This window comes from Pezoporus wallicus, unplaced genomic scaffold (genome assembly GCF_028554395.1).
Source record: "Pezoporus wallicus isolate ANWC-B61680 ecotype Strahan unplaced genomic scaffold, APGP_CSIRO_Pwel_v1 contig_2871, whole genome shotgun sequence".
Taxonomy (NCBI): domain Eukaryota; kingdom Metazoa; phylum Chordata; class Aves; order Psittaciformes; family Psittacidae; genus Pezoporus; species Pezoporus wallicus.
Window position 1 is genome coordinate 5,794,015 of NW_026640775.1, and position 25,696 is coordinate 5,819,710.

Sequence of the window (25,696 nt, forward strand, 5' to 3'; positions counted from 1 at the left end):
AATATATTTAGGAGACTTCCAAGACAACGTTATATTTTAGTGAACAAAGTAATTTTCTTTCCTGATGGTTCTCTTAAAGATAACTTGCTATGATAAAAAATTCCCAAAAATAGTTGACACTTGGCATTTTTAGTGTCATTTCCTTTCAGAATGCCTGATGTTGCACTACAATCTAGAGACACAAGGAATATCTCAGAAAACCAGATCTAGTATAACTTATAAAAGGAAGCAAGTTGAGATCAACTACCTTTCCTGTTTTTCCTTAGAGTGTGGGGGAATGGGGAATTGAGGAAGGGTGACCTTACATTTTCCTAAAATTGCCTAAAGTAGCATCACCTAACACCATCTACATCCTGCAGTTTAAAGGAAACAAACACCAAAGAGGATCCAGTGGTGACTCCAGCACAGCACAGCAGCTACAGGAGTAGTTAACCAGGGACTTTTTGTGGTTGAACAAGTGATAGATCCCCTTCCCTCCTACCATCAGATAGAAGGAGTAAACTTAAGGGACAAGAAAGTATGGAGAGAGGTCCCTCCTCGGAGAGGTAAGCGAAAACCCTCACAATCCCTTCCTTCCTCCCAGTTGCCCTTGAGTAACAGGTATGAGGTCTTGGAACTACAGGACCAGGTAAATGGAGATGGAGGGATAGATCCATCTAGTGAGTCACCTAGGGCTTGTCACTCACTCCCATGCCTTAGAACTTCCTCAACGAAGAAGAAGAGTAATTGTGGTGGGTGACTCCCTTCTGAGGGGAACAGAAGGGCCCATTTGTCAACTTGATCCATCCCACAGGGAAGTCTGCTGCCTACCTGGGGCTCGGATTGGAGATGTTAAAAGGAAACTCTCTGATCTGGTGCAGCCCTCTGACTACTATCTGCTGCTGGTTTTTCAGGTTGGCAGTGATGAAATTATTACAAGCAGGGCAAGGGCAATGAAGAGACTTCAGGGCCCTGGGACGGCCGGTTAGAGGGTCTGGAGCACAAGTGGTGTTTGCCTCCATACCTGTTACAAGCAAAGGTGAAGTGATAAATAGGAAGAGACTGCAGATTAATGTATGGCTATGGGACTGGTGCCAAAGGCAGGGATTTGGGTTTTTCAATCATGGGCTGCTATATGAGACACCTGGTTTGCTGGTGGCAGGTGGGATACATCAGTCCCAGAGGGGGAGGTTTCTGGGACAGGAGTTAGCAGGGCTCATTGACAGCGCTTTAAACTAGGTAGGAAGGGGGAAGGGGAGATAACTGGGCCTGTTGGGGACAAGCCCAAGAGAAACATGCTAGGGCTTGAAGAACGGCAGACTAGGGAGAACTCTCAATCTATTGTTTCATTTGAGGGAAAGGGTAGTTGTTTAAACCCTGTCCTGCAGGGGAAAAAGGGTACCAGGGCAAGAGTTAGGAGAGCTCACTCACAGAGCTCTAGGTTAGATTCAAAGTGCGAGGGGGTTGTAGCTGGGTTTGAACTAGTGGGGCAATGTTCTAGTATTAATTAAGACCAGAAGGCCTCCCACCTTCCAAGGGTGCCACTAGTGTGCTCTGCTCACTCCCTGGAATGTCTGTACACCAATGCACGCAGCATGGGGAATAAACAGGAGGAGTTAGAAGTCTGTGTGCGGTCTAATGGTTATGACCTGGTGGCAATTACAGAGACATGGTGGGACAGCTCACATGACTGGAATGTGGTCATGGGTGGCTATGTCCTTTTTAGGAAAGATAGATCAGCAAAGAGAGGTGGTGGAGTTGCTCTTTATGCGAAAGAGCGACTAGAATGTATTGAGTTCTGTCCAGGGGCAGATGAGGAGCAAGTGGAAAGTCTGTGGGTGCGAATTAAGGGACAGGCTGGTATGCGTGGCACAGTTGTGGGGGTCTATTACAGACCTCCTGATCAGGACGAAGGAGTTGATGAGGCTTTCTACAGGCAATTGAAAGCAGCCTCACGACTACATGCCTTGGTCCTTATGGGGGATTTTAACTACCCTGACATTTGCTGGAAGACTTACACAGCCAGTCATTCACAGTCTAGGAGGTTCCTCCAGTGCATTGATGATACCTTCTTAATGCAAATGGTGGACGAACCAACTAGGAGAGGAGTGCTGCTGGATCTGGTACTCACCAACAAGGAGAGTCTGGCTGAAGTAGTGATGGTCAATGGCAGCCTGGGCTGCAGTGACCATGAGATGGTGGAGTTTAGGATCTTGTGTGGGAGGAATAGAATACCTAGCAAGGCCACATTTCTGGATTTCCGCAGGGCAAACTCTGGCCTCTTCAATCGCTAAGGGAAGTATCATGGCAAAGGGTACTAGGTGGTAAAGGGGCTCAAGACGGTCAGCATTCAAGGACCACTTCTTCAAAGCTCAGGATCAGAGTGTCCCAGTGAGTAGGAAGTCAAGTAGGGGAGCCAGGAGACCTGCATGGTTAAACAAGGAACTGCTGGGCAAACTTGTACGGAAAAAGAGAATCTATGGATTATGGAAGGAGGGGCTGGCCACTTGGGAGGAATATAGGACAGCTGTTAGAGGATGTAGGGAAGCAATTAGGACAGCTAAGGACTCCTTGGAACTTAATCTGGCAAGTCGGGTCAAGGACAATAGAAAGGGCTTCTTCAAATACATAGCGAATAAAACTAACACAAGAAGCAGTATAGGCCCATGAGATGGGTGCCCTGAAGACAGAGGATATAAAGAAGGCAGAGGTGTTGAATGCCTTCTTTGCCTCTGTCTTTACTCCTGCAGACTCTCCCCAGGGGACCCAGATTCCTATAGCCCCAGAAGGAGTCAGGATAAAGGAGGAGTTTGCTTTGGTAGATGAGGATTGGGTTAGGGATCAGTTAAGTAATCTGGACATCTATAAATCGATGGGTCCGGATGGAATACATCCGCGGGTGCTGAGGGAGCTGGTGGAAGTCATTGCTGAGCCACTCTCCATCATCTTTGGTAAGTCGTGGGAAACAGGTGAGGTGCCTGAGGATTGGAGGATGGCAAATGTCATGCCAGTCTATAAGAAGGGCAAGAAGGAGGACCCAGGTAATTATAGACCGGTCAGCCTTACCTCCATCCCTGGAAAGGTGATGGAACAACTTATTCTTGACACCATCTCTAGGCATATCAAGGATGAGGGGGTCATTAAGAGCAGCCAACGTGGCTTTACCAAGGGGAAGTCATGTTTGACCAACCTTATAGCCTTCTATGAGCAAGTAACTAGGTGGATGGATGATGGTAGAGCGGTAGATGTGGTTTTTCTTGATTTCAGTAAGGCATTTGATACTGCCTCCCACAGCATCCTCACAGATAAGCTAAGGAAGTGTGGGCTTGATGATCAGGTAGTGAGGTGGATCAAGAACTGGTTGGAAGGAAGAAGGCAGAGAGTTGCGGTCAATAGGGCAGAATCTAGCTGGAGGTCTGTGACTAGTGGAGTCCCTCAGGGGTCGGTGCTGGGACCAGTGCTGTTTAATATTCTCATCAACGACCTGGATGAGGGAACTGAATGTACCCTCAGCAAGTTTGCTGATGATACCAAACTGGGAGGAGTGGCTGACATACCAGAGGGCTGTGCTGCCATTCAGCGAGACCTGGACAGGTTGGAGAGTTGGGCGGAGAGGATGAAATTCAACAAGGGCAAGTGTAGAGTCTTGCATCTGGGGAAGAACAACTCCATGTACCAGTACAGGTTGGGGGCTGACCTGCTGGACAGTAGTGAAGGGGAAAGGGACCTGGGGGTCCTGGTGGATAGGAGGATGACCATGAGCCAGCAATATGCCCTCATGGCCAAGAAGGCCAATGGCATCCTAGGGTGCATTAGAAAGGGTGTGGTTAGTAGCTCAAGAGAGGTTCTCCTCCCCCTCTACTCTGCCTTGGTGAGGCCGCATCTGGAATATTGTGTCCAGTTCTGGGCCCCTCAGTTCAAGAAGGACAGGGAATTGCTTGAAAGAGTCCAGCGCAGAGCTACAAAGATAATTAAGGGAATGGAACATCTCTCTTATGAGGAGAGGCTGAGGGAGCTGGGACTCTTTAGCTTGGAGGAGACTGAGGGGTGACCTCATCAATGTTTACAAGTATGTAAAGGGTGAGTGTCAGGATGATGGAGCTAGGTTTTTTTCAGTGATGTCCAGTGATAGGACAAGGGGCAATGGGTGTAAACTGGAGCATAGGAGGTTCCATGTGAACATCAGGAAAAATTTCTTTACTGTGAGAGTGACAGATCATTGGAACAGTTGCCCAGGGGGGTTGTGGAGTCTCCTATGTTGGAGATATTCAAGGCCCGCCTGGACAAGTTCCTGTGCGATGTACTCTAGGTTACCCTGCTCTTGCAGGAGGGTTGGACTAGATGATCTTTTGAGGTCCCTTCCAACCCTTAGGATTCTGTGACTTTCAGTCAGCTGTTCCATATTTGACTGGACTTGCCCTTCCCCAATTGCCTGTTCATTTAAAACCCTGTTTCCCTCACAAGCTTTTGTCAAGATTCAGTTGCCAACTGATTTGTCATCATTCCTTCCAATTCAGAGTATTCACTCCTACAGAATCTCATTTTCTATAGTGGTAACAAGAATGCCGTTTTCTGGTTCTAACCATTATCAGTATTATTCACATCAAACGTAACTTCCTGCTTCCAGTCCTGTAGTGCCCACCACAATGGGGCAGCTGCAGAGGAAAAGAGAATCAAGAAAAGCTCACAAGATTCATCCGTAACATAACTGAAAATTTCGTTGTGTTTGGGCCTGAAGCAGGATATAAATCAAAAAAGGAAAAACATCCAAGGAGTGGAGACCACAAAAAAAAACCAAACCCACAACAAAACAACCATGTCTTGTTAGATAGGTACAGTTCTTCCATAGTCTTAGCACCTCCTGAATCTTCAAAAGGTCAACACTGCAAGGGATAATACGTGTTAAAATGCCTTTCACTGAGAAAAGTCCCATTTTACATGGGGTTACAACTTCAAATTTTAGAATCCTAACAGGAATTGCATAGTCTGCTCTCTTAATAACCAATAGTTACATAAGTACCTTAATTCAAAGGTATAAAATGAAGAAAATATTTGTCTATCAAGAATGAAGTGAGGCTTGAAACTGTTTCTCCTTTCATCTCTGTAAGATTCAAGCTGTGGGAGAGCCTAATTCTAGGCAGGCAGTCCACTAAGCTTTAAGTGTAGGTATTTTGAATGTGTCAGTTTGTAACTGTGTCTAACATGGAATCACTACAAGAAGTAAGATGTTACAAGCATACTTACCTGTTTGTTTTTTCTCAGAAGAATGAAGCTCTCAAATGTCTCAAACGTCAGGGTCTGTTTTTGTCAAAATAATCCTATAAGATTTTAAACTTTTTTTTTATGGAGCAAGCATTTCCAGAGTGCTCCAGTGGGTAGGTGAAAAAATATTACTTAGCTTGGGAGGAGTTCCACAGTGTCCATCATTATTATTGTGAGGATGCTAAGTGAAAAGAACCCACATTTTCATCTACTCCCTCGTGCTAGGATAGTTGTTTATGCAGCTTTACAGTGAGTTGGATCAAGAGCACATGGCTCTTGCATAGGAGGAGTAGAGGGGAAAGACCTCCAGCCTTTTTAGCAGCAGCATCCATTCATATAAAAATCAAGCAGCTGTGGAACCTTACATTCAGACTTTGCTTGAACCAGGCCTGGACAACAGACTGCTAACAATAGTAACAATGCAGAATCCTCTGCCCATTCATTTCTATACCGTGCTAACACAGATTTATGCTGCCATGCAATGAGCTGGATTAGGGAATAATGGTGCCTGTAACAATTCTCACTGCTTCAGGCTCACAGTGCATATGCCTCTTCAAGTAATGCTAGCCTGCATTTTAGACAAGTAGGAGAAACCACAGCACATTCTCACTCTTCTTCACAACACTCTAGCCATTTAGCAGAATGGATTCACAGCAGAAACTATTATTTCCAACTCAATTCTCAATTTCCTGGGAGTACATTTCAGACTACTGAAGCATCCTGAGACAATAGGAGGACACTGCTCTGGTCTGTGCCCCAGTTTCATCTCATTTGCATCTTCACTGTAGTGAACAGGCTTCAGAGATGATTTAATAAAGCCACTGGATAATCACTTGTAGATCCAAAAGGGTAATTTTGTTTGTAGATGCAAAGTATTTTAATAAAAAAAAATTTTTTTTTTTTTTTAAAAGGGCTTAAGAGTTCCCTTTCTTCAGTACAGATCAGTCAAAAATGCACTAGTTTTATGAAAGAGAGCTCTCTCTTTAACAGAGTGCTTGGAAACAACTGGTAGCTAGTTTTATCTAAAAAAAAACCAGTCATCTACAGAATTAATTAGGCTTGCACAAGGCAATTTTCCTCAATTTTACAGAAACCTTGTTTGAAATTTTAACTATAAAGATTTCAGAATAGAAAACACTAATAGAGCAAGTCACACATATAGTTAAAGTCTTTTAACTACAGATAGCCCAGTTAACATTAACAAAAAGTATGTCGGAGACCCAAAGACAGTGCCAGCTGTAGACATAATGACTGAGACCAAGCCATTAGGCCTTAGTTGACGTAACTTGGCTATTTAGCATGAGGATGACTCAGCACTTTAAAACACCACCACAAGGAAGGAGCTGCCCTCCTGGTAGGGCATGATTTACATTAAGTTACAATTCAGGTATGTAGGCAGCCTTGCATCTGCTTCTCTAAGCTGCTTTTAAGCAGGGACATCCCTAATGGCAAAATAGGATAACAATTTGAATGAAGAACCAAGCACATAATTCATAAGTATTAGCAGTTAACCAATAATACTAAACTAAAAGGTAAACAGCTGTAAGAATCCTGATTAATACTGTGATGAGTAAATTCCTGTTTGTTAACCAAATCTTGCTTGCTTAAGAGTTACTGGAAAATTATGACACTTTGACATTTTGCTTATAGACCATAGGCATCCGTTAAAGTGAGCAATGTATGGGGAAGGAGATAAGGAGCCTTCCTCCCCACGCCCACCGGGAGGCAGAATGAGACCCCTTATCAACTGGCCACACAGACGCAGAGTACACCAAGAAGTGACAGGTATATCGGATGAAGAAGAGTATAAAACCAGTGATTTTGGGGAAGTGGGGTGCGTGCCACTGGCGGAGCAGAGACTCCCCAGCTGCCCAGAGCTGTTTTGCTTGCTGTTGCTTGCTCAATAAACCAATTCAATTCATTGGTCTGGTTCTCGTCAATTTATTTGAGCCACATTTATAACAATACTAACCCATAGACTATCGCTGTAGCCCTAACTCAAATGCACAACAGGGTAAAAAAAAACACAGTTATGCAACTTACCAAATTGTATGAAAGTATGCTTTAGATAAAATTGTATTGAGATGAAAAGTAGGTATAAAAGAACCCCTAAGATTTACTGTTCTTTGGACACACGTATGGAGGTTTGAACCCCCACGCGCTCCTGGCACTAATAAGGGTTTCTGCTTTACTTTACACTGCGTACTGTGGAGTGATTTCTTTGAATCACATCAAAGAAAATTAGGGCATTTCCATTGTGACCTGCAGAATCCTTTCTCCCCTCGCTGTGCATATAAACACCATGAATACTCTCAAGGTTTTTCATTAAAATGCATGGGGTTGAAGTTAAACTGGTGATATTTACACAGGTCATGTTTTTCTGTTAAAAACACTTAGAACACTTAATTCAAGAGACAGTTTCATGTGCAATGATATCTGAATCAATTTTAAAAATAATTACTGCTTTCCTCTTGTTTCTCATTAAGCCAACACTGGTGCTGCAAAATTGGCAACTTCTTCCAACCAGTTTGCTCCGGAAAAAACTGCTCCTATCTAGTTCTGACAGCCTGTTGTTGCTAGTGGAAGGGAGATAGGTTAAACCAATAAGCAAGCTTATCTCAAGGGGAAACTAGCACCTACTGCCAAAATACAAATACTCAAAGCAACCACTAATCAATTGGCTAAGTTTATTAAAATCAGCATGCTTTATTTACCACCTTTTAAAATGTAAACAGGTGAAAAGCAGACAAAGATTACTAGCTGTAATTCCCCCTCTGGAAGAGTGTTACAGGCCAGTTTTTATGCTGCAGTGCATTGACTTTCTTGGAAAGCACTGCAGAGCTGAATTAAAATATTTCAGCTGCTCTGTGAAATGGTTCATTGTTTTTGCTATACATACCCAATCTTCAAACACTTCAAATATCATGTATTGCACTCCATAAATTGTAATTTTTGAAAAGGCTGACTCTCCAGCTATTCCTGAATACGTTCAGAAATGCCGAAGGGAGAGTTTATGTTCACATCCAAGGCTGTCCAATGCATTTTCTTCAACAACACAACTATAAGAAGTGTCATAATGGTAACAAAGGAAAACACTGCTGTTGTGAGATACGACAATATTCAAATACAAAATGATGAATAAGAAACTTCACTGCCTTGCAATGAACATGCTTAAACAACAATGCAATGCAGAAGCTGCCAACAATTACACCAATTGTCACTGCTGCCTGTGATGAGCATTTCTTTCATCAAAATTAAAATACACTCTTTCAAGTCCTGAAACTGTCAAGTATTTCCACCTTATATGTAATGAATTCAAGCATACAAGATGCAAGGATTTTTAAGATTCAGTTCTATGCTTGCATTGTTTTCTCTGAGCAGCCAAATATTTTTCAAGTTGCTAACATTTTGAAAGTGGGTTTAATGCTGTCTAGATTCATACATTCTACTGATATACCATTTTGCAGACACTCTAGGATCCTGCCAACAGTGCTTAAGTCCATTGTACCCATGTGCTTCTGGGACAAGTAAATTAATAACCTTTCTCCTTGAATAGCAGCATGTTAGAATGTTTTATTACTATTTATAAAAGATCACCAGGGTAAAAAAACTCTGTTGCCAGAATCTCTAGTAAGGAGATGGACCCCACCTTAAAAGAACTACACAGCTACTACTCATTTCTTTGTAGCAAGAAATGTCATGCTCTGGTCTTCATCTTTTCAAATTCTCAACTACTACCAGCTGACAGTTTAGTAGTTACAGTACAATGTGTTTATTACCAGAAATTATAGAAGAAGTACGTAAGCAGATTAACACATTTGGGCAGTTGGAATAGGTCACAAGCCAAAGAACCAAGCCTTTCTGGAAGGCACTGAAGGAGCTGGCTCCTCTTAACCCTTTGTTGAAAAGATTGCAACTATACAACATATGACACTCTTCACTATTTAATAGAATCATAGACCAGTTAACAGTTGGAAAAGACCTTAAGATCATCTAGTTCCAATCCCCCTGCCATGGGCAGGGACACCTCACACTAAACCATGCCACCCAAGGCTTCATCCAACCTGACCTTGAACACCACCAGTGATGGAGCATTCACAACCTCCCTGGGCAACCATTCCAGTGCCTCACAGTAAAGAACTTCTTCCTTATATCCAATCTAAGGATAAGTTTCACCCACTTACTCCATTTAGCCCCAGATACCATAAAGTTCCCATCAACACTGATCAGATGTGAAGGTAAAAAAATCAAAAGCCTTAAAAAAACCGAACATCTAAGAATCTGGACCACATTGAGGGAATTAAGTTGGAAGCAGTAGGGGGAACAACATTAGTAACAGGCTTTACTCAAGAGTATTTCAATAGAAATATCCCAAACAGGATAATGCAATGAAAGGCTTTTGACTGGCTCATGTTTCTCCCTCTCTTTTGAGTGCTCAGATGCACGCTTGCAACCTGTTCTTTCACAAGTCTCCTCCCATTCTCAATATAATCACTGCTCAGTAACTGGAAATTACCTATCAGGAGTTAGGAAACTAGTCTCTTGGCCCTCATTTTTCAAGCCACTAGCCTCAGGGGAGCAATTCAGATACCTAAAAAGGCACACCTAATCTAAGGAGAATATCCTGCCCTGCTTTAAGCCACTGTTCCATAAGGAAATAAGTTTCCCTAGATTATGCAGTACATCTGCCAACCCCTTTTTAATATCACAGTCATCCCAGAAACTCAAAAGTGGCCGAGAATATTCCAGTTTGGACAGATGAATCTCAATTTACCCATCTACTCTATTCCAAAATAATATACTCTATATCTTCAAAAATGTGATGTCAAATTTCTGGTGGAAAACACAACCGAGGCACACAGAAGATCTCTCGCATAGCACCCAAACAAACTGCAGTCTGTAGCTCCAAAGGAAAACTTGGTTAAAAATCACTTAAGTGTCAATATTCAGAGTCATCAGCTTATTAACTGCAGTGTTTACTACATCCATCTGTATTCTGCTATATAAATGAAAGAGTGCAAATGGCAGCACAGAAATAGTGATTTGTTCACAGAATAATAGGTTGGAAGCTACCTCAATGATCATCTGGTCCAACCTTGCTAGGCAACAGATGACCTAGACTAGATGTCCGAGCACCCTGTTCAGCCAAGTCTTTAAAAGCATCCAACACTGGCGAGTCTACCACTTCCCTGGTGAGAATATTCCAGTGGCCGATTGTTCTCATCGTGAAAAATTTTCCTTATGTCCAGTTACAATCTCCTCAGGGGTAACTTGTACTCATTACCCCTCATCTTTCCCATGCGACTCCTTCTAAAAAGGGAGTCATCATCTTCTTTGTAGCCACACGTTAAATACTCCCCTGAGCCTTCTTTTCTCTAGGCTGAACAAACCCAACTCTCTCAGCCTTTCCTCAGAGAGCAGGCTTCCCAGTCCTCTGATCATCTTTACAGCTTTTCTTTGGACCCTCTCCAGCCTGTCTGCACCTTTTTTTGCACAGCGGGGACCAAAACTGAAGACAGTGTTCCAGGTGTGGCCTGACAAGCACCAAGTAGAGTGGGATAATAACATTTTTATATCTGCTGGTGATGCCAAGTGATTCCATAAAGTTAAATTTTGCACTTGAAAGGGGGATGAAGTTTCTTTGTAGTGTTGCCTAATTTTAATACCTTTGATGGAATTCAACTGAGTGTCAATTTACACCAAGTTCCCTTCATAGTCAATGCAGACCTAAGTAATACAGTTAGGTTATGAGGTGTCTCATCCTAAAAGCAGGTGGCAACACTTGGTCAGATGAATTGTGCCTTAAAAACATTCGCTTCTTTCCCGTAACTACATTGATACTCTTATCCACTACTAGGCATCCATTTCAATTGCAAGAATCCCTCTAATATTCTAAAACCAGTAACTAAAGACCAGAATGTCCTCCAAATTATCTGCAAGCATTGCACTTTTGGGTATAGATGTGCAGGAATAAAAAGACAACTCACTGTACATTCCTCTCATATGTGCCTAGTATCCCACATGGCAGATGTTAGCGTTCAAAATCCAAAGTAACCAGCTTTTTCTAGTTCCCACATAACTTTAAGACACAAAGACACCAATATATGCACTGAGATCAAATCAGATTATACAGCCTCCAAACACCAGCATTAATTAAGCAGTAGGGTTGCTCCTTCTACTCTGACACTGCATTAATGAATTGCAATAAGAAAATTACTGAATGTTAACTAACAAAATGTATTCCTTCTGGGTTGAAGAGCTGCACTGATTGATCAAGAAAGAACAACAGTGATTTCAAACAGCTGCTCTACAGCTCTCAGAAAACAGCACGTTACAGAAGCAGCACTAACACTACTTGTGTTTCCACTTCATATCTCCTGATCACTTTTGCTGTAATCTGCAGTAGACGAGTAAACCATGAGCTAGACCCTGTTGGCTGATGTGAACATCCACTGAAGATATGTGATCTTCCTAGTTTTCCCCTCATCTTCACAAAACCGAAGAGTTCCTTCAAAAGCACTTTCTCAGCATGACACACTCTGTATTGAGAATGAATCTTCTATCAAAACTGCTCTTCATAAGTGCCATTTACCTGTCCTTTAGATTCACTTCATCTGTTTTTACCTTGTTCTGCCATACTGCCTGATAGTATGATCATACACTAGCTTAGATAATAAAGTTCTGGGAGCATTACACTTTGCCTCCAATACCAGTTTGGGAATGAACTAGGATGATGCTTCTATTCTTAGTTTATTTTTAAGGAATATTCACAAGGGTTCAACCATGGCATTGTGGCTCATAGCATACTTGGCTGGCATAATGACAAATGAAAAAGACAAAACGAGCAACCAAAGCTTTAAGGCAGAACAACTGCTCTGGCAATGGCTTGAAGTCGGACATCCTGCAGCTCATAGCACCTACACTGTATTCTCAATTTAAATCAGTCAAAAGGCAGCCAAAGAAAACAAGAAAACCTTATTAAATCTGATCTCATTCCAATAGAGCTGGGAGCAGTAAAAAAAAAAAACAAAAAAAAAACAAAAAAAACCCCCACACAATAAATACAACCATATTAGAACGCAATACAATAATACTGTTGTTAAATGGACTTTAATAGGATTGGCATTTAGCTTCTTAAAGAATCCAAAATACATTCAGCTCTTGCACAAAGGGTGGAATGCTGGAAGAAGACTGTCAGTTCAGTCCATTTGGGATGCCAATACATAAAGTCTTCTTCATTTTGCCAAAGCAGCTTCTAGAATGATTATTTTGAAAATAGATCTTTGGCCCCATTGAGGTAAACAGCAGTGACCATAATCTAGAAGACATATGAGCTACCATAAATTGTGGTTTTGCTTTTAAGTTGGATCTGGTCCCAGTTATAAGGCCATTTCTAAGAAAAAGGCAACAGAGGACTGTCTTTCCATCCACAGTTGAATCTGCTCAGTCTATCAAGATACACACAATTTTACTGATGGTGCAAATCCCAACAACCTATACAAAAAGCACTTACATGGGTGCTCACAGCAATTCTTGCAGGTCATTCTTAACATACAGACAAAGAATTAAGAAAAATGTAAAATAAACCCCTGCTACTAGGGGTCTAGGTTTTGGAGGGTTTTTTGTTTAACCTTCACTGCTAGATATGGGAAGACCACAGGCCCTCCCATACGTTTCATCCCAGGCTCTTCCGAACACTTTCACAATGTTGGACTGCTATGAAGCAGAGAATAATCATTCTATTTTAGTTTGGAGCATAATATTTGAAGGAAGAGCTCCTAGCATCTCTGGACTCACATTCATGTAGACTATGGGAGGTAAATTATCTTACGTTTATCCCAGGAAAGACCTCTGTATTTCTATATTTTGAGATAATACTTAGGAAAATTTAAAGCATGAGCTCTGAAACCACATTTGAGTTCCTTCCATAGAAAAGGGACTGAGGAAAAGTTAAGTAGAGCTTCTCAAGGGAGATCAAGTTGACATTAAACTAGCAATCCAAAGTATTCTAAATTATTTTGGGGGTGTCGTGGTTTAAGCCCAGCCAGTAACTTAGAACCATGCAGCTGCTCACTCACCCCCCCTCGCCCTTCTTTCTCCCCCTGCTCCCAGAGAGACAGGGAGGAGAACTGAAAGAATGCAGCTCCCACGGGTTGAGATGAGAACAGTCCAGTAACTAAGGTGCAACACAAACCCACTACTGCTACCACCAATAATAATAATAATGAGAAAATAACAAGGGAAGAGGATACAACTGCTCACCACCTGCTGACCGATACCCAGCCCGACCCGAGCAGTGATCTCGCCCTTCCGGGTAAACCGTCCCCAGTTTATATAGTGGGCATGACATGCTGTGGTATGGAATAACTCTTTGGCTAGTTTGGGTCAGGTGTCCTGTCTCTGCTTCCTCCCAGCTTCCCCTCCTCCCTGGCAGAGCATGAGACTCAAAAAGTCCTTGATCAGAGTAAGCATTTCTTAGCAACAACTGGAAACATTGGTGTTATCAGCATTGTTCCCAGGCTGAAACCAGCTACTAAGAAGGAGAAAAATGACTGCTACTGCTGAACCCAGGACAGGGGGTTTCAAAGATTTTCTAGCTAGTGGGTTATAACCTCACAGTGCCCTTTCACTACTAGCCATGGAAAGAGAAAACAGAACCACCGAAGGCCCAGTAGTCTGTAGCTGGTAAACTCAGCAGTTCATAGGCTGAAACAGATGAGAACAGTAGCTGCTAACAGGTGACAAAGACCCCCAAAGAAGAGAAAAGCAAGCAAGAAACAGAAATACTGAGGGTTGAAAACCAACTGCTGAAGCAAGCAGAGACAATACTGGAAACTGGGAATCTGTAAAAACTCAAAAGAGCTAAATCTAACCCTGATGTATGCTAGCTCCAGGATTTCAAAGTTACCATGACATTTAGCCATTACTGAGGTTCCACTATTGGACACTACATATCATTTAATTGCTCTATATTCATTCAGCAAAGCTGGTCTACTAAATAGACTGTGTTTACCTCAGCTCCTGAGTATCAGTTGCTCAGTACCCTAATTTATCACTTTGGGGCTGGACAGAGCTACATATTTGAACTTTTAATTGAAAACATTGAAACAATACTTACAAGTCACAGAAGTTTTGCAAACAGCAAAGAGATTCCAAAGTTACTTTCACTTCTCTTTAAACCAACTGACAAGGAGGGCATGTAATTTACACTCCCACATTACTTCAGCAAGTAGTTTACTCATTTTAAAGCAGAGTCCAGGTTGAAAAACAAACAAAACAGAAGTACGTTTCAACTTCAACTTCTGCTGCTCAGGCCAATCTTATATACCGCTCATTTCTAGTAACAGACCTGTTGGTGCTGGGCTGTTTTATGAAGGCACTGCTCCTTGCATTTAAAGTCAGATCCTTGCAACCACTTTAAATGTCTTATTCTCCAGCCCCAGCAGACTGCTGCAGCTCTCCACCTCTCCTTCCCACCTACTCATTCCCTGCACAATTGCCAGGCAAGCAGCATTAGTGTTACAAGTATCCTGACATACCAAGTTGAGCAGCAGCCTAGGGGGTAACATGAATTTCTGTTAGGCTGGCTTACAGACTAGTTCAACAAACTTCAACTCCTCACATCCTTAACCATGCTGTGACTCTGTATCAGATGAAATGAATGAAGCTGACTAAGTGAACCTCATTACACACTTTCTGAACTCAAGCAGACATCCTAGAAAATACATGGGGCTTTCCAAGTCAATATTTACATAAAAATAGCCATGTTTCTTTTTTACTATGTACAGTACAGAAACATGTGTCAGGTCACTGGGAAAATATAAAGTCACTTTTTAAATCAGAATCATTTTAGTTCAAAGGGTGCTTCAGCTACAGCTGGTTTCATTCAAATTGCACTATATTCCCTTAAAGGACAACAGTGAATATACTGAATACTACTATATACAGAATATAATGCGGGAACTCACCATTTAAAAAAGTTGCCTATGGCAACTTATTTAATCAGAAGCAGGAATCTTTCTACAGTCAGAAAGCAACTGGCTCAGTTCTCGTGTCCATGTACTCCCACTTATGGAGCTTTTAGCACTGCAGTTGCAGATTTCTTTTTTGAAACGAGGATGTGCCTGTGACCCAAATCCATGCTAGAAACAAGGGCCCTCAAAACCCATGAGTGCAGTTCAAACAGCGGAGCCCTGCTTACTGTCTTTGCTTTTCCCAAAGCCCACTGATACACTTCAAAAATAACTAGAAACCTTGTTTAACATCAGTCCTCCATCATAAGTTAGTAATGTATGCAAGGTAAGACACAATTCTCTCCCACATAATACTTGAAGCACTGGAGAGACAATACCAAGTAATTACGAACATTCTTTAGCTCAGTCTTTGGTTTTATACCCGATTTTACAAGACTGTTTCTAATTAAGAATGGTGTAATTTTCTTAGCTACTTTACACAACTATTTAATGCTCTTTGACGGTAAACATTTACGGTTTTATACATTCTATCTGGCCACTAGGACAAAAGCCACGCAGACATTTAGTCAGTTTGTCTGACACCAACATCTTCAAAGCACATTTGAGTTACAAGTACATAGTATAAACATTAAATAACTCCACAGCTACCTAGCTGCTGAGGTAAATTTTAACATCATCACTGGAATTTTATTAGGAGAAGAATTTTTCTGCAATCTTGAAATTAGACAGACAAAAAAAAGAACTGTTACAGCAGATAAAAGTTAAAGAAGAAACAGTAAGTTCTATAGGAGACCTTGCTACTATTCACAGTTCACCTTGATCAACTGCCTAGGTCCACAATGCAAGCTATGGGGCCATCTTCACCTGAAGAACCCTGCCTGACCAGCATACTATTGTTAGGAAATCAGTGAAAATTATTGCAATTAAAAGTATTTCTTCTTATTGTAAAAATATTTTAAAAGTCCAAATTTCCAGTTTCAGAAATAACTGACTTTTCAAAAACAGCCACTCATAATGAAATACATTCACATTAAAATTCACTTAATATTCTTTTTGGGTTTCCCCCACCTTGTTTTTCGATTAGATACAGTAGGCAAAATACCAGCTTCACAAGCTGGTACCATTACCGGGAAATTCTACTCAAGACTACGGAAATTCCACCTACAGCATCTTAACATTAATGTAGACTATTGTACAGGGGGGTTGTACAAGGGGGTACCGTTTAAGTTACATGACTTACTCAACAGATATATCGCTCAGCAAAAACCCACTGTGCCTTACCCAGAGAGTTAGGGTTAAGGAATGATTTATTAGGGGCTGCAGCTGCTTGCTAAACAATGTACATTGCTTGCTTAACATTTCTTGTGCTTGCCAAAGCAGGATGGGAGGATGCAAGGCTATTGATAGGAGAAAGGAACCATAACCTGGTTCCTGCTCTCTGGACCCCTAAACCAGCTGAAACTAGCTTTACAGTCTGGATGGTGGCCAACCAACCAGGGAGCATGCGTGATGACTAAAGGTGAAAAGTTCAGGCCCGAGGAAGACTCATTTACTCCATCTGAAGACCCTAGCCCACGACCACCAGGAGGCACTGCGCATGTGCAAAGGACCTTTGAGCTCATTATAATGTGAAGCGGGGATAGGACATGAATATGTATAGGCGTATTGTGTAACCTAATGCATACGTAGTACTTTAGAGGATAAATACAGAGAACAATGCTGGGGCGCGCATGCTTTTGGAGGAGCAATCCCCCATGCGCCTCAGCTGAATAAAGGCATACCTACTTTACAACTTTAATGAGTTGTGGAGTCTATCTGCATAATAACAAACTCACAGAACCCAGCACAAAGCCTTTTCTGTACAGAAGAACAGCTTCTTCAAACAGCACTACATTCAGAATCAAAAGTTTCAACAAAATTCCTTTCTTAAATTTAAGAAGCTGGGTAAAGCTGAGTGAATGTGATCATTTTGTAGTACTTACGTAAGTCACCAGGCCACCTTAAGCATGCTGCATGGCCTACAGTACATTTCTCCTACAAATGAGCTATCCCACAGAGTTAGGACAAATATGCTTCCTTGACTTGCCTCTTCATGAACATATGCACCATTATCTTCCCTTGCTTTTCAGAAGTAATTTTCTTACAAAGTCTCTCATATCCATTAAAAAAATTCAATCCTTTCAACTAGGCATACATCTGAGAATTTCTAATACATTAGTATATATTTCCTCTCATGTTACTTTATGATCTCAGATTCCTTTCCATTATTAAAAGTACTAATTGCTTACCAGAGACATTATAAGCTGATTTTGAATCAGAACAGAGCTAGGTTGGCCTCTGAGGATTTAAATCATTGCTTATAAAAAAGCCAACAAATAAACCCCCAAACAAATGAAGAAAAAAAAAAGTTTCACACAAGCATTCAGCAATTTTTATAACTTCTACAGCCTCATTTCTAAAAGGCTTCTAATTCAAATGAACCTGGGTACATAAGTGCAGTAGTTTTAACACTCACCTGATGTTTCTGATGGCTTCAGCTTCTCAATCTCCCACTTCCTATTAGTAAATGAAGCAACTATGTATATGCATCTAACCTACCCTTGATGTATTATCCTGTAGATATACATGAGATAATAAACATATACTATATGCTTATATTAAGCATATATTGGAGCAAGCACGGTTAAAGCTTCTTTCAGCATCATGCTGTTGTCCATCTTAATAATGGCTGCATAGGTATATTCACAGATTTCTGTGGAATTCTTGGTAGAAAAGAATGCAGGAATTTTTGGCAAATACATCCTCTACTTCAAATTACACTTGCACAATTAGTATCATATCTCATCATATATATCTTGAAAGTACTGCTTTTCTAAACAAAGGGCATTATAATTAGAAAAATAAAAATCTTCTCTGGATAGCTTAGTGATTAATATTTTAAGGTTTTACTAGTTTCATGACTTTCTAGCCGAGAGGTTTGTCCATTACAGGCTATCAAAACAATAATATTACCTTTCACCTGCAACAATGCTAATTTATTTTTTTTTTTTCACATGCACAATCTCTGGGGCTCCAGGATTTTTCAATTCAAAGTAAGCACAAATCAAAACCAGTAAGAAAATCAGGTGTATCTTTCCTACACATATTCCTATAATAGACATTATTTTCAAGTGTCATCATTCCCAAATATCCTTAGTTAAACAGGTTAAACAGTTCTGTTCTTGATGGCACCACAAGAGAAATAAGACTTGTGAAAAGATACACAAATGCAACTATATATGTTCAAGTGTGAGTGTTTACCCACACAGGATATGGACTCTTTCTATTGGTGAAGATGGAGAGAATTCACTTAAAGCAAGTAGTAATATGAAAGATGAAATGGAAATAACTATTATTATAACTATATATAACTATAGCACGCAGATTAAAAAAAAAAAAATGTTATATGACTTTTTAGAGTACCAAGACCTGGAAGAAAAAAAAATTATTTTCACTGCAAGAAACCCCAAATGAAGCTATCATATCCTTCATACTAGCTAACTGGGGTCTTAATCATTATCAAACTGAAAGAGGGAAAGAACAGGTTACATTCAGATAAATAAGAAAAATTTAAGTCAATTTCAAAAGCTGTATTTTCAAGGTCAAACTGATGACATCAAAGTCAAGATATCAAGATGAGATGAGAGTCTGAAAGAGTTTAAAGCTATCTGGATAAGGACTGACTGTGGGACATAATAAAACAGCAGATGCTATCCACACACAAGGGGGTATGAAGGTCTTCATGCCATGCCTTATTAAGCCTCCAAATTCTATTAGTAAACAAATACTTTATGGGAAGTAATAATCTGAAATATGAACATCACCAAAATCCTTGCTTTGTAAATATGAAGTATGCATTCCTTAAATAACATCAAGTACTGAACATATTCAAGTTGTTGGTCGGGACATTCTCCAGTAATTTATATCCTGGGAGCATCAAAATATTACATGCTTTCAACAACTTCATAGATTTGTTTGCTAGTAGGTTTGTCTATAGATAAAACAAACAAAGCAAATCATCCCTCCACTATTTTTGGTATTGACACATTTAATCATGACATCTGCATAAAACTCTGCTACACATTTCCATTCACAAGTTTTTTCCCATACCAATTCCCAATCTATTTGCTGTACAGATTGATGATAAAAAGTAAACAAAATTTTTGGAAAGGAACAGAATCTCACCATGTAACTTTGCAGTTTTCATATACCTTTTTCATTTAAAAATTACACAAGAGTACTATGATGTCCCGATACTCCTCACATTATGAATGCTGTCCTTTAATTAAGGATGAACTACTACTCAACTAGCCACTGAAGCACCACTCTGGACAAAATTTGGGCAAATGGCAGATTTCTAATAACAGCCTTCTTGTATGCACCAGTTACAGCTCACACAATCAAGTAGTACATAATGTCCATTTGAGAGACAAAAAAAGAAAACGCACATGAAGTTAGCCAAGTTATTTAGTTGCAGAGTCATAGAATCATAGAATGGTTTCGGTTGGAAAGGACCTTAAGATCATCTAGTTCCAACCCCCCTGCCATGGGCAAGGACACCTCACACTAGACCATGTTGCCCAAGGCTCTGTCCAGCCTGGCCTTGAACTCTTGCTCACAAGCTAATATCACACTTACAGACCTACATTTGCAGCACTTCCCATAGGTTGTAATGTTCTGTACCTGGAAGCCTGGTTTCTGGCAATGCAACAGGAACAACAAAAAAATCGTATCAAGTAAGCTGCCACTGGACATTGAGAAAACAAGCTGTGAGTTCTTCAGTGCTAGCTAAGACCACTGAAGGCTGACACACAGCTGATTCTGCAACATCTTAAACTTCAGAAATGGTACAGAGATCAGAAACTCCAGGTTTCCTTTTCTATAGGAATTATTTTATTACAAAACTGAATGCATGTGGCAGTGTAATGTACACCCATGTCAACTGGCCTTGCCACAATCATGCCTTTGCAGGAGAAATACTGATTAACATCCACTGCAGGAAACTCCTTTGCATGCCTTGACATTTGTCTTTGCCATTATCAATGCTAAACTTCATATTCAAGAAAGCAACACTAGAATTGTTAACCCATTCTAGATCTTTATGTTTGAACATTTTTTTCACAGCACTCAGTTGTTAGCATATTTACAGGAAGCAAGCCAACATTCTCCCAGGTAAACTTGTCTGTACCTTGGAAGTTGAAGGTATGAATTATTCCAGTAAAGCGAAGGACCATTTCTGCCTGGGAACACTCCACTGAAGACAAAAAGCATATCCAGAACATACTTGAACCTCAGTTCCTCTTTGACTAACTGTTTCTCAACTCATTTGGGTGTTAGCACTCCTTCTGAAGGCTGGCCTAGTGAAGCACTTTTCAAATGAAGAATGGGGTTGATTGAAGAATGGGGTTGTAAATAAGTAACTTCAAGGAAGTTAGGCTTTGTTAGCAACTATAGACATAAGGAAATGGCTAAGATAAGCACTGGACAAGAACTGGCCAGAACCAGCCTGGTGGTTACTGACATGACAACGATCCTAAAACAAAGTGATGAAGAGGAAGATGAGGAAGAAATAACTACTAAGGGTCCCAAAGCCCACTACCACATTTTAGTGCGTATGCGGGAGGAATTCTCTAGAAGCATGATGTAATGTATAAGTAACTCAATGAATATGTATGTAATCTAATGAATATGTATGTTTAAGGACAATATAATCACAGCCTGGTTCATGGTCGGACAAGACACGCTAGGAGGAGCTATCCTCCGTGTCTCCAGGCACCGCGATAAAGAATACCTGCTTGTCAACTTAAAGATTTTTTGAGAGTTCCTGAAGATCTCTCCAAATCACAAATCACATCACCTGCTTTGTCCAAGCCAGACTCCTTTCTACCACTCCTTCTTCAGGCTTCTTTGTGTAACATCTTACTGCACAGCACATGTACATAAGCAGTCTGCTTATCTTTCAGTATCTTTTCATAGTTTGCAGTACTATTGTATTCCTTACCTGGGACGTTCCTTCCAGCACAAACAGCTTCCTTGCTGTTCATTTCTTCAGTTTAGTCATAGTAATCTCATAATTTAAATTATGAGGGACATTTACAATCCAACTTTCTAAGATTCTACTCCAGTTTATTTCTTCAGGTCACTCCACAGAAACATTTTGCACAACATATTAGCAGAAGGGGTAACAGATTTGCACTGCTTTGTCCTTCCTTTCATTTTCTGAGAATTTAAGAACTCCTCCAACCATAACATTTTTCCTCAGTATAATCAAAATCAGCTCCAAGGACCGACACTTGGGTTGTTTTTGTTTGTTTGTTTTTAAATCAATTCTAACTTAAGCTCAGAACTTTTTTATATCAACTGGAAAACAGCAGCCCACACACATCATCAGGTTAGGACTTAGCTTGCTAATGTACAGACATCATAATTTTAAATGGGCTAAAAACCTCGAGAAGATGTAAGAATGCATCAAGGAGAGCGAGATCTATACAGGTTTCTTCTTCCCATTGGCCAATGAATGGTAGCATAGAAGCATGAAAATAACTTGAAAGAAAAGACAACAGGGTAAAAATAACATCACCAAACAATAGTATGTCTGTAGATTTGTAGGAGGAGGAATATATACTGTATCCGTCATTCGTACAGAGCCACCACACTTAGGCTCCACATTTACTGTTGCTATAATTCATTATTTTGCCTAATATTTTTCCCTTCAAGCAGATGTTTGAATAGCACTAATCTTTTCATTCTTACGATGCATCTTATTTCTTACTCGAGAGCCTTTTTTTGCTATATTTAAACTGAACATCTGGGAATTGAGGTACACTGTTCATGACCTCAAAACTTGTAGGACAATGATTATGTTGTTTCTCAGCCTGTGTTGCAACCCCTAAGCTAGCTACGTCTCTGCCCTCTTTCTCACTTCTCATCTTGAAATATCCCATCATACGCCAAAGCTTGTGCTGCTTCTGTTCCTCTCATGCAGAACTTTACAGTTCTACTTGTAGATGTACAAGGAATAACACCTCCTGGATCAACCAAGCTTAAATATACCGCAGCTTTGGGCTCAGATTTTCCCACTCTGGAACTACTGACTAGGCAGTCTGACTACTATACAAATCACATGCTAAAATTAAAGACTGAATGAATACACTAACACAGACATTCACACAGATGATGAGGCTTAGCGTATCCTGTTAATAGCATACTCGGGACCTTCTCAGATATTCTGAAGCAAGGTTGTCTCTGGTCCAGTTGTCCCAAATATTCCTTTCTCTCATGAGGGTGTGCTCCTGTATGAATTGCTGCAAGCATATTGCATATTCATGTCGTAATCTTTCTGTTCATCAGAACTGCTGGCACGACAGCAAAGGTTTCCTAAATGTACTTCAAGGACAATAGCCAATATTTATTTAAGAATGGCCAACCTGGAGTTACTACTCCTTTCTTCATGAAGAGCTTTCAATTGAGCCCCCACTACACATCCCAATAAGCACAACCTCCACTGATACTTAGAGAAACTCAGCTTCCACCACAGTTGCTCTTTTCTATTTAGTTTCTCCAGGATCTTCACCCATTTACACTAGAGGATGCTTGTCTGCACCTTCTCCTCAGATGAAGTTGCCTTTTACAAAATTAAACAACCCACTAGACCTAAGAAAAACATTAGGAAAATACTTTTGGATTGCAGGAGTTTATAAAACCGCACCTCGCTGTGGAAGATGTACCGTAAACACACTGACATGAGTTACTATGTCAGTAGCTGTCAGTACCAAAACTTCGTCACGGCATTCTCCCTTCAGCGCCACAGTCAAGCACGTAATTTACACAGTAATGCGTGACCAGATCCAGGCTGCCCATCACGTGTACAAGTATTGCTTGCCCGACCGCACTCGGTACGGCCCCGGCGCTCCGACCCTCCCCGCGAACCCCGTGTGAAGAGGCTGTCATGTGCCGGATCCCCCCCCACCCCCCCCACCCCCCCCCGCCGTCCATCTCCCTTCCCCCCGGCCACCAAACAGAACTCAAGCCTATTTCCTCGCTACGTTTTCGTGCCTCACCACGCCGATTTCAAGTTTCCCGCCGGCCGCAGTGCAAAAGCAAACCCGTTCTAGGTGCAACCCCCCAACACACACAGAGGGAAGTGGCCCCGTACCCGCGATCCTGCGGGGGGAGAAGAGAAACTGCTCCCGCCTCTCCGCTCTACCGGCACAGAGAGAGGTCCTGGGAAAGTGCAATTACCGCCGTCCCTTCCGAGGTGGGAAATTTAAACACAAATAATTAAAACCCGAAACATACACAACACACACAGACCCTTGGCGCTGGCGAGCACAGCCCGCCCCGAGCACTGACAGGTCCATGCCCCAGCAGCCCCGCGCCCGGCTACCGGCGCCCCGCCATTGCACCCGCTGCTTCCCAAGGGCCCGTCGCGACAGCTCCCACCCCCACGTCTATCGCGACACACACGGCTCCGGCGGAAGGGAGTGAGACAGCACCCCCAACTTCGGGCGCCGGCAGCGAAAGGGCGACTTACCGGGAGTGCAGTGCACGGGTGAGGCCGGAGATGAGACGGACGAAGAGGAGGGCACCGGCGGCTGCGGCTCCTTCGGGGTACCGACGGCCGAGAAGGGGATAGCGGGGGGAAGCATGAGGTAGCGTTCGGGCTGCGGCAGGCAGCGGAGGCAGACGGAGTGGAGGCAGGGCAGCAATTTGGGACGCCGGCTCTGGATGGGCTGTCCGCACACGCCGCAAGTATCCAACAGGTTGAGCGGGGCCACCTCCCCGCCGCGCTCCGCCGGACCTTGCCGGCTCTCGGCCTCGTTTTCCCCGCTCAGCGCCGCCGCTCCCGTGCGATCCGCCGGGCAAGGCCCCCCCGCCGCGCCCGCTACCGTCGCCGCCGCCTCTTCCATTGTCCTGCGCCGGCCGCCGCAGTCCTGAAGGGAGGCGTGGCGGCCCCGCTGCTCCCTAGGCTCCTCCCTCTCCCTAGGGCGGAGGGTAGCGCGGGAAGGTAGGTAGCGCGCCGCACGCACATGGCGTTGACGACTGGAGCCCATGGTCCTCACAGACCCTGCCAAATAACGGGTTGACACGGTGGTGAGAAGGGATGGGATCCAGAGGGATCTGGACATGCTTGAGAGGTGGCCAGTGCCAACCTTATGAAGTTCAACCAGGCCAAGTGCAGGGTCCTGCAGCTCTGTCAGAGCTGTCCCAGGCACAGCTACAGGTTGGGCAAAGAAGAGATTCAGAGCAGCCCTGCGGAGGAGGACTTGGGGGTGTTGGTCGATGAGAAACTGAAAATGAGCCAGCTTCATTGTGCGCTCACAGCCCAGAAAGCCAACTGTATCCTGGGCTGCATCAAAAGGAGATGTAACACTTGGAACTTAAGTCCATGTGCAAACATGAAGGAAGCACTGCTTACATGTTTGTCACAGGTAAATCATAAACTGCTCCGAGCTTCTGAGAATATTCCAGATACCTGCGTTTAAAATCCCAGAGCCTGTGTGCTTCCCACTGTTCTGCATTCCCGTCAAGATCCTAACATCAGACCCATAATAAATAGAAGCACAGAAAAGCCTTTCATGACAAATTTCTTCAGTGCATAGAACTGCATACAGAGCGTTGTCATCATTCAGCGTGTCTCACATCCATAATTTACCATCATAACAGGAGAACAATACTACAAGTTGTTTCAGGGAGAGAAGCAGATTTGGCTTTACAATGAGGAAAAGTTAAAGAGATAAGTGTCATTCCCTGCTTAAGTCATGCCTTCTCAACCCCTGGCCTGCCAAAATTATAGGGGAAAAGGTGTCACCAGAAGCAGTTTCCTGAAGCACACCTTCTGCCTCTCAGCCCAGCTTCCTCTCTCCATTTGCTAAGAATCACCAGCTCACAGGGCAGAGTTCCATTGTACGCTTCCTCTAATCCCCTCCACACTGCCTTGGCTATCCAACATCGTACAGTGATGTTCTAATAATTCCTTGTGACAGGAGCTAACATGCTCAGAGCAGTGTAAGTGTTAATGATGAAATGGATTGAGGAGTTAAAGCTAAAGAGAACAGTACAGATTCCTTAAGGTGAAAAAGCATCAAAAAGGCCATTAGAATGGGTCTGTCAGGGAACAGGCGATAACTGAAGTACGTTTGATTACTTTTAATAGCAAACAGGAAAGTCAGTGAATGATTTATTTGTGAGGAATGATAGCAAGTCATAAGATCATCAAACTAGATGGCTTCTTTAAGTAGTATGAGCTGTCTCTCCGATAGATGTCAACACAGGAAAACGGAGATACTCTCTTAAGGCTATGAAGAACATCCTGCAAAAGATCTGAGCAGACACTTGAAAATGATGATCCCCACGAGTATCCCAGAGATTAGCAAAATGATATGATTACGTTTCCTGAAAAATTTGTTTGCTTGGGATGTTTGGAAAGCTCCCTCAAACTG

The 25,696-nt window shown here is 42.1% G+C and overlaps 1 protein-coding gene across 1 annotated transcript in view; it reads right to left on the reverse strand.

Moving 5' to 3' along the window:
* The window catches only part of TRIM24 (tripartite motif containing 24), a 74,840-nt gene extending 50,663 nt beyond the window's left edge, over positions 1 to 24,177 (reverse strand). Inside the window, exon 1 of the mRNA XM_057420725.1 lies at positions 23,788 to 24,177. Within this exon, the coding sequence (XP_057276708.1) occupies positions 23,788 to 24,163 (376 nt within the window). The 5' untranslated portion in view covers positions 24,164 to 24,177. The remainder of the gene's footprint in view (positions 1 to 23,787) is intronic.
* Positions 24,178 to 25,696: the final 1,519 nt, after the last annotated feature.